The sequence below is a fragment of the Podarcis cretensis genome, assembly GCF_951804945.1.
Source record: "Podarcis cretensis genome assembly, chromosome: 12".
NCBI classification, from domain to species: Eukaryota; Metazoa; Chordata; class Lepidosauria; order Squamata; family Lacertidae; genus Podarcis; species Podarcis cretensis.
In genome coordinates this window covers 48,300,497-48,310,313 of record NC_137181.1, presented here as the reverse complement: position 1 = coordinate 48,310,313, position 9,817 = coordinate 48,300,497, and the positions used below count along the sequence as shown (strand labels likewise).

General features: G+C 44.8%; 1 protein-coding gene and 1 long non-coding RNA gene across 9 annotated transcripts in view; one reads left to right on the top strand and one right to left on the bottom strand.

Moving 5' to 3' along the window:
* Window positions 1-9,817, top strand: part of LOC307199541 — a 36,689-nt gene that overhangs the window by 24,974 nt on the left and 1,898 nt on the right. For all 5 annotated transcript variants that reach the window (XR_013832018.1, XR_013832019.1, XR_013832020.1 and 2 more), the window contains one exon: window positions 8,577-8,737. This is a non-coding gene — a long non-coding RNA (uncharacterized lncRNA). The remainder of the gene's footprint in view (window positions 1-8,576; window positions 8,738-9,817) is intronic.
* The window catches only part of TMEM108 (transmembrane protein 108), a 198,721-nt gene continuing 189,570 nt past the window's right edge, over window positions 667-9,817 (bottom strand). For all 4 annotated transcript variants that reach the window (XM_079947373.1, XM_079947376.1, XM_079947374.1 and 1 more), the window contains 2 exons: window positions 2,962-3,116; window positions 667-1,030 (listed from right to left, as the gene is read on the bottom strand). In XM_079947373.1, coding sequence (XP_079803499.1) covers window positions 908-1,030; window positions 2,962-3,116 — 278 coding nt within the window. In that variant the 3' untranslated portion in view covers window positions 667-907. The remainder of the gene's footprint in view (window positions 1,031-2,961; window positions 3,117-9,817) is intronic.

Here is a 9,817-nt window from a genome sequence, read left to right as displayed (position 1 = left end):
ATAGTACAGGAACAACCCCGCTTGATGAGTCCTGAACCCTCTTAGTTTTGCAGACCAGAGTGCTCAAAAGAAAGCAAGTTGCTTAGCAGTGTTTGGGACTGGCAGGAAGGGTATATGTCCCCTAATCCACTCTAAAGAACATGATAAAATTAGCTTAAAATCTGTAACAACACAAAACGTGAAGCAAGATGTAACTAAAAGCTGATTTAGAATCAGAGCCAAATAAAAATTGGATTTTGGAAGCTGTTGGGAAGGCTGGCATAACAATTCCATCGAGCCACGCTGTTAGAGGCTCACCAAGTGGATATTCTCTGAGCCTGGCTGCCTATTTGCCTATATGGCAGAGCGTGGAGTCTTGCCTGGCTTGTCAGCCCAATCCCTTAATTCTCAGAGAATGCCCTGTCAGCACGCAGTTTAGTCACAGCACAATGTTTTTGTGGAAGAGGGATAGCTGTCTTTTTTGTTCCATGGCTCAACCCAAAAGAATGCCAGGCTATAGCCTAGTATATCAGCAAAGGCTCCTGCGCTTGCTCAATCTTGTGAAAGGGAGGAGAGAAGGGAACAGAGAATGATGTGCTAAACCCCCCCCTCGCTTGGTTACATGCAAGTGGAGTACAAATTAAAAGCATCTAGCAAAGGCGACAAAAGGAACTGGTTCAGCAGGCGTTTTTGCTTAGAAATCACTTTTATTTTATAAAGCTGGAGTTTGGTCTGTAAAGTTTTTAATCACACTTATAAAAAAGAGGTCGATAATTCTTGTGGGGTGGGGGGAAGCTCAAAAGGTTGCTCATAATTCAAGGTTACACAAAGGTTATATTTATAATATATATATATTTATATATATATATATATATATAGATTTATATATAGATTTTGGAGACAATGGAGATTGGACTGCAAGTACAAGTCATATTTCGGACACTTGCTCATGTCCTGCAAATAGCGTTTCTTGACAGAAAGGGTTAACAAGGACCATGCCGGTGTCCCTGTAATCACCATTAGCTGGGGAGCGCGGCTCAGACAGGTGGTCCTACAGGGAAAAAGGGGTCAGGGGAGAGAAAGGGAAGAAAATATTAAACTTCAGAAACACAATAAGGGACAGTCAACATGGTAGAATTTGCACTGGCAGGACAAAGTCTTGAAGAATATCCAGTATCCAGTCAACCAATGGTTCAGTATGGCCAAAGCAAAGCTTTAAAAAATGTAATACGCAGGATTCACTGGTCTGAGCTAAAAGCAGTAGGGTGAGACAGAAACGTCAGTGTCCCCTTAGAGAAAGGTGGTTCCTTTATACTAAGAATTGGAGGCCTGTGACTTTCCAGATGTTGCAGTTCTCCAGCTCACATTAGCCCCATGCAACTTGGCCAAAGGTCAGGGATGATGGGAGATGTAGTCATTTGAAAAACGTGAAATTGTATAATTGGTTAGGTGGATCGTCCATCCTAGGTGATGGAATCAACTGTGACTGCTGATTTTCATGTCGTGTCCTTTTCGTGAACATTCTAGCAGCTGAAAAATCTCTCAACAGCAAATTCTTCATAAATAGCCCAGCTTCTTGGAAGAAAAGTGGAAGATCAGTGTGGAAACCCTCACAAAGAGATTGGGATAGCAGGGGCTGGGTAGGGAAGCCTGGTGGGAAGGAGGCAGGAAAGCTTAATGGCAGGATAGTGGCTGAAACAAACAAAAAAAGACTGAGCAGGTTATCAGCTGAGAAACAGAACCTGAGGGAAGTGTGGAGAAACTGGAAACCAAAAGAAAAGAGGGGGGAGGGGATAGATATACAGAGCAAGGATTGGGAACCTGTGGTGCTCTAACAACAACTTGAGGACCACTGGTTCTCCATCCCTGTATAAACAGAGATGGGGCTGTGGGAAAAATCTGACAGAGAAGGTGGTTTGGACGGTGTGGGGAAGATAAGAATGAAACGGTAAATTAAGATGGCTAACGGAATTGGGACAGAGAAGTCAGTGGGGCTGGGGCAAAACACCCCTTGGTGTGAGGGTAGCCATTTATGCACCCAAAAAGAGGGCCAAAGAGGACGTTTATTTGCACATGCTACATAATGGAGCAACATAATGGGAGGGGGGTTTCCAGCTACCCCACCCTTTGCCCTTGAAAGCCTTGTAAGAAGCTGCTGCAGAAGGGACTGTGGCAACCTCATGGGAGGCGTATTTCTAGGACCAAGGTGAAACTGTGAAGCTCCCTTGTTTTTGCTATTGTATGCTGGGTGTTGTTTAAGTAATACTGTTATATGGGTAGCATTGAAATGTGTTTTTTTGGTATGCTATTATATTTGCCATTGTTTTGATGTGTCATTGTGTAATTTTTTGTGGCATTTGCTTGAGATGCGCACCTGTTTCTTTGTAGCATGCCGCTTTGAGCATATATATTTTTCTTGTGGAAAAGTGGCATACAAATTAAATGAATGAATGACTGGATGAGATGCAAATTTAGAAGCAATTTGAATAGAAACACAATTCCTCTCAGTATAGTGAGAAAGATGTGACCAGGTGTACCAGCTCAGTCTGTTGTCCAGTGCTACAGATGGGTCACTTCAAGGCCCCTGGTCTCCATTTGTTCTTTACTCTTAAAAGGATTTGGACTGGACAGCTCTTTGAGTCAAGTACTCTCCTCTGTAAAGTAGGACACAAGGCCACCCTGTCTTGGTCCAGGAGGAGTAACAGGAGGGGCATCAACAGGAGGGGCATCAACAGAAATGGGAAGCTGGACACTATGTGCAGGGAAGCCAAGAAGGCATGTTTGCAAAGAGTAGCATCTGAGGGGGTCCATGTGCCTTTCAGAACCGCTTAAAAAGGAAAGTTCTGCCAGTTACCATACCTCTCCTATCATTAGGGTCCTGTGAGTTCACAACGCTATGTGAGAGCCAAGCAGAGTGGCTAAAATCCGCTTCTTGATATGAACTACCTGGGAGGTTCACTGCCAGCAGAGTTCAGATCTTACCTCTGAGGTTTCAAGGGATTGTATCTCTCTGGGTAATTCTACAGCATGCCTGTTGAAGTAGTCCATAGTGATAGCATTGTTCCAATAGCTCAGGTTGGTTTCTGGGTTTGATGTCTTCTTCTTTCTCCGCATGCAGCAGATGGTGAGCAGGACAGCTGTTAACACAAACATGTTTGAGAGTGTGCTTGTGCAACAATGGGAAATTAGTTGGCGGTGGCTTGCGTAATAGACTGTATATTGTAATAGATTACCCCCCATTGTCTGTGGGTTGCATGCATAGATCTGTGAAAAGTTCACATTGTGGTTCATGTACCACTGGAAGATGCGACATTTGATGAATTAAGAACACCATGCAAGACCACCTAATGTTTTCACGTTTCACCATGCAAGACCACCTAATGTTTTCACGTTCTGAATCAAAGAGATGTAAGAATATAAGAAGAGCCCTGCTGGGTCAGAGCAATCTAGGCCACCACACCTTGCTTCTCACAGTGACCAATCAGATGCCTCTGGGAAACTCACAGGAAGAACAAAAGCACAGTTCTCTGATTCAGGACAGAAAAAAAATGAAGTGCTTTTTCATGCAGCACTTAGTGGAATTCCATCCCAGAACAGGTAGTTAGACACCAACTTGGATGGCTTTAGAAGAGGCAGATTCATGGAAGAGAAGGCTATGTTCTACCTCCCCTATTGGAGGCAGTATGCTTCTGAATGCCAGTTACTGAGTAAACAGGTGAGAAGACTGCTGTTGTGCTCAGGTCCTCTTTTTGGGCTTCCCATAGGCATCTGGTTGGGCACTGGGAGAAGAGGATGCTGGACTGGATGGGCCAGACCAAAACACACAATTGCTTGTTCCCTTCCTGCCTTTTGAATCCTGCCAGTGGCTTTGGAAACATACAGTGGAGTATTTATCCAAGGTGTGTTGTTTGTAATGAAGCAAACTGCTGACAATGCTCAACACTGTTCCTATAGTCCAAAGGGACCAGTGTGTACTGCTCTTGTTCCAGCTTGTTTCCAGGAAATACACTCAAAAACAGAGTAATGGTGTTTTTCAAACTTGGGTCCCCAGCTGTTGTTGGACTACAGCTCCCATCATCCCTGACCATGTTAGCTAGGGATGATGGGCGTTTTAGTCCAACAACAGCTGGGGACCCAAGTTTGGGAAACACCAGTGTAATATGTAGAATTTATATTATAACTTTAATGGTGGAAGGAGGGTAAAGATTACTTAAAGCCTTCCTCCTCCAGCCATTTTTCTGTTTGAAATTCAGTGCAGCTGTTTTTCCAGCTGTGAGAAGAAAATATGTAACTCTCCCCACCCACTGGTGGAAAAGCAGCTGGGAAGGGGGGATGCAAGTGGGGAATGGGCAGAAGGAAAGGGGTTAAGCTGCCCCTCCTTCCTCCTCACCATTCCTTTCCATAGCTGCTTTTCATTAGAAATCTGTTGGGCTGCTTCATGTACCTGCTGTGTAATGCTTGGCCCAAATATCGCTCTCAGTCTTAGTAGTATCAGAGGTCACGTGTTCCATTCTAATTTCTTAAGCGTCTACGATTCTCTGGATAACACAGCACACAGCAAAGGATAAGCCTTGAGTTAATATTACCAGCAGGGCCACTATAATCAGGTCTCACAGCAGGCTCCATCCTTAACACAAAATACTGAGAGAGAGTGCTGGCATAATCGTATCTGTTTTGATTTGGATCAAGAGATGCCTTATCTTCTTATTACTACTGAAAAAGCTTCAAAATCTGGGCAATTTCATCTAAGCCAGTCATAATCACTTCGCTAGGCTAGTCATCCTCTTTTGCATTGCATAGCTGTGGAAAATCATATGGGTAGGAACTGCATGTTAGCTGCACAATATTAAATCTCTGCCCTGCCTACCGTCTTCCTGTGATGCTCATCAGGTGTCATGCCTTTAGTGTGGCAGCACCTGTGCTTTGGAACTCCCTAGGCAAGTGCTATCATTGGATTCTTTGAAATGCCTGGTGATAATGTTGCTGTTTCGGCAGGCCAAGTCAGACACACGATCAGTTGCATGTTTGATTGTGCTTCACTGTTTTTAGATGTTGCGTTGACAGCTTTTAAATGTTTCAAATAGGTTTTTATTTTATTTTTCATTGTATTGTTTATTATAGATATGTTTGCTGCCCAGGGCTCCTTTGGGAAGAAGTGCTGGGCAGAAATTTGATAAATAAATCAACGCTAGCATACTAGCACGGGCACAGGAAGCAGCTATCGCTGCTAAAAGTCTCGAGGCTTGTTTCCTGTTGGGCGATGCTGGCAAGACATTTCTGCATCTAGTGAAGTTTAAACACAACTGTGAGCTTCTCCTTTGTTACTGGTTGTAACAATCAGTGGGCCTCTGGGCACACACGTAAATAGGAGAAGCTGTCGTGGGCACCACACACACGTTGCAGCATGTCGCACCCACACCATACATTTAAAGTCAAATTAATGCCCATGTAAAGCACAGGGTTGGGACGTGGGTGGCGCTGTGGGTTAAACCACAGAGCCTAGGACTTGCCAATCAGAAGGTCGGCGGTTTGATTCCCCGCGACGGGGTGAGCTCCCGTTGCTCGGTCCCTGCTCCTGCCAACCTAGCAGTTTGAAAGCACATCAAAGTGCAAGTAGATAAATAGGTACCACTCCGGTGGGAAGGTAAACGGCGTTTCCGTGCACTGCTCTGGTTCGCCAGAAGTGGCTTAGTCATGCTGGCCACACCGGCTTCCTTGGCCAGTAAAGCGAGATGAGCATGCAACCCCAGTCGGTCACGACTGGACCTAATGGTCAGGGGTCCCTTTACCTTTAAAGCACAGGATTTCCCTGCAAAGAATCCTGGGAGCTGCAGTTTATCCCTTGAAGAGCTACAATTCCTTTCACCCTTAACAAACTACAGCCCCCAGGGTTCTTTGCGGGGAAAGCCATGTGCTTTAAATGTATGGTGTGGATGTGACCCTCTGTCTAATGGCTGGAAGAGAATGCTTTTACAAGCCTAATTTCAGTTGGACCCTGTGGGTGCCAGTGATGGCCTCTGGGCACATGAGCACCCACAGGTGCCAGGTTGGGTGACCCCTATGTTACTCTAGTTTCTCACTTGTGCAACCAAATTGCAGGGTCTCTATTAGCCTGGGAAATAATGGGTTGAATTCTGGGAGGAGAGCCTTCAAACAGAAGTGCTTACTCCAGGGAAACTTTTGAACCATAACTGTGCATTGTTCTGTACACCGATTATCTAAAATAGTGATTATGGAAGCTTTTTAATTACATTTATATTCTGTCTTTCCTTCAAGAAGCTCAAAGGAGCATTCATGATTTTCCCACCTCCTTTTACCCTCCCAACAGCTCAGTGAAGTAGGTTAGGTTCAGAGACAGTGACTGGCCCAAAATTTCACAGTGAGCTTCAAGGCTGAAGGTAAAGTTGAACCCAAGTACTGCCCCCACCCCTACTCGGCTTAGCCCAATGCTCTAACCATTATACCACATACTTGCTCTTTCAAAGAAAAGATGTGGTAAAAAAACAGCTTTAGGGACGGGTCCACAGCATATAAAACACATCTATTCTTGATGCAACATCCTACACCTAGGCTGTTAGTTACATGGGCAGACTAAACAGACCCTGTGAAAAAGGCAGATTCCTTTCTCTCTAGGAGCTTGTCCAAGGAAAACAATTCAAGAACTACCCAAGAGCCATAATTTTAATCTTAGATTTGTAAATGAAAAATATTGGCTGGTGGGGTGGGGGTGGGGGAGCAAATGCTGGTAGGTCAAAGACGCTTCGAATAGTTTGACGACTAAAGCCACTGTAAACAAGTCTTGTTGCACACTAGGTTCTGCTTGTGACCTTCCCATCGGCATTTAGTTGGCCACTGTGACTACATGTGATAGGAGGTTTCTTTGTATTTATGCATGGCATTTTTAGCCCACCTTTCTTTCAAGGAGCTACCTTGCGGCATACGTGGGCCTCCCCAGCCCCATTTTATCCTCACAAACAACCCTCTGAGGTAGGCTAGGCTGAGAAGTGACAATTGGCCAAAGGCCACCTCGTGAACTTTGTAGCTGAGTTGGGATTTGAATTCTGGGCTCCCAGGTCATAGTCTGGGACTAATAACCACTATACCCCACTGCTCATCAGGGATTCAAATGAACGTTTCCCACCTCACCATATAAATTATGGACGTTTTACCAGTGCGTAGGAGGTCAGAGTTCTGTTTAAAGTAACAGGGAGCACTGGGGGGGGGGGGGCTGTTAATCAGAACAGTTGATTTAGTTGCTGCTTTATTCAAAGGAAAAGGTGTATGTCTGCTACAAATCTCTTTGTTGAATTAATAGAAATATAGTTATTACTCCTGTCACATTCAAAATTGCAGGCTATTATACGCCTACCACAATGCTTAAGACGGGCTCTTTGCTTCCATTTATCCGGTGCCATTCATTTAATTCCTACTGTACAAATCTTAGTCCCCAAGCAAACAAACAGATGTGTAGGCAAGAAGTCCCAGGGTGGCAATGAAAAGCACTTGGTACGTAAGTGCCCACTTAGAGAAGAATTCATCCCCTAGAATTGATCTTCTTTCAGGGCTTATTTATGCAGTCGCTGTTGAGTCAGGATCAACAATATTTGGAATGACAGCCTGGGGTTCTTAGGAAATGCCCTTTCAACTACATCTTGCCTTTGCTCCAAGGAGATCAAGGCAGCTTACATGGGTCTCCCCTCCCCATGTTATTCTAGCAATCATCATGTGGGGCAGGTTATACTGAGAGAGAGAATGACTGGCCCGAGGTCAGACCCCATCTTCATAAACCACTGCGTTAAGTCACACCCATCTGCTCAAGTCACTTACCACGCATTGCACGGGGTTGGACTAAATGACCCTCATGGTCCCTTCAAACTGTGTGCCAATAGTACACAGCCATAGCTTGTCTTTTGTAGATGGTGCAGTTTTGGGTTCATAAGCAACAGCACTCTGAGAATTCAGATCACTATTAATAGAGATGATTTGTGTGCTTTCTTCTTCTGCCCTCAAAGAATCCCTATATTAGGCGGAGGTGGAGGGTTTGGAGGGGGGAAGGGTATCTGAAAGTACTTTCACCTAGACAGACCATTCTGAATGGCTTAGATACTTAATTACACGGCTTGTGTTATGGTGGATGGAGGTTTTGCAGCTAAATCTCTGTGTAAGCCTTTGGAAAATGTTAGGTTTGATGTTCGTCAAATTATGTTGCCAGAAAAGCATCAGGTTTGCCTCCGGTGGGCTGGAAAGACAGATTCGTTGCATCTAAGCCACACAGTGATTGCTTTGTTTTTTATTCTCAAGTGGAATGGCAGTAAACATGAACCCCAAACTTAAAAGTATGAAAGTTGCATGTGTGGGGTGCATATTGGTTAGTTAGGGTTAGATGACCAGTAATTTACCACGCAGGGTTTCCAAATGGAAAGTGATTTTAAAGTAAATGGTACAGAGCTGCATCATATTACAGGCTTGGATGTTTCAAACCAATGGAAATTCCCAATATAGGCTCCAGTCTTTCACAGGAGAGACCACAGCTCAGTGGCAGACCACATGCTTTGAACCATGGCTAAGAATGTAATTCTGGATTTCTCCAATTACAGATTTAAAGTGGCAGGGCTGAGAAAGACTTCGGCTTGGTGGTCCCCAAGAAGTCACTGGAGAGACACCTGTGTGACCAGGAATTGGCTCACTCCTGAAGAGCTGAATCCACTTAGCTTGATGGCTCTGGGTCTTCCTACATCAGCATTTCTAGGGCAGCCAGGTAAGTTAGACAGCAATCTGCAGAATGTCAAAGTAGCTGACTTACACTTCCTCCATTGATATGGATCATGCTGGCTGATATGAAAGCAGCTGCTGCAGACCTCTCCTAATGTGGTGTGGAGAATTAGATAAGTATAAAAGCTGCTTCCTGGTTCTGTGGCAATACACTTCAATTTGAGGCAGCCTGACTTCCATTGCAGTGTCAAAACACATCTAAACTGCATTCACTACTTAAAAGGAGCACTGCTGACCTATGAGCCAAAGTGCAAATGCACGCTAAGTGAGTGTGAGCGTCAAATAAGGTTAAACATGTCTTGCGGGGGGGGGGGGGAGAGAGACATGTATCTAAGTTATAATCCTAAGCAAACTTACTAGGGAATAAGCCCCATTGAGCAAAATGGATCTATCTCCGAATAAATAGGCTTGCAAAGTGAGTTGGATAGAGAAAGCACAGGGTTGCATAGAAGGCAATCCATGCGAAGACACCATACTAAAGCTGTACTGTAATGGTGATCTTCACCTGCAGCCTATCTCAGTGGCAAGGCTTATCCTTCAGATGCTAAGAAGGGCCAGACGCTTCTCCTGAATTTCAGTGGTGGTGGTGAGAAACCCAATCATAACTTAACCAATTGCTGATATACTGAGTTAATAAAAGCAGGAGGAGGGCTCAAGTGTTCTGAGGATGTGAAATACAGTGGAACCTCGTGTTACGTACCGTCCCCTTGCGAACGCTGCGGGTTACGAGCTCCGCTAACCCGGAAGTAGATGCTCCCAGTTGTGACCTTCACCCTGGGATGCGAGTGGAAGTTGCATGCCAGCAGCAGCGGGAGGCTCCATTGCCGAAAGCGCGCCTCATGTTACGAGCGGTTTCGGGTTACAAACGGACCTCCGGAGCAAATTAAGTTGGTAACCGGAGGTACCACTGTATGAGCTAGAGCAGGATCCAAAGGAACACGCCACATGTATCTTTGGTATTCTACTGATACTTCCACACCCCAAGCTGGCCTCCATTTCACATGAGCATTAATGGCTAAATTAATTCACAGTCATGAATTGAAGTTACAGCTTTCCCACCCTCCTT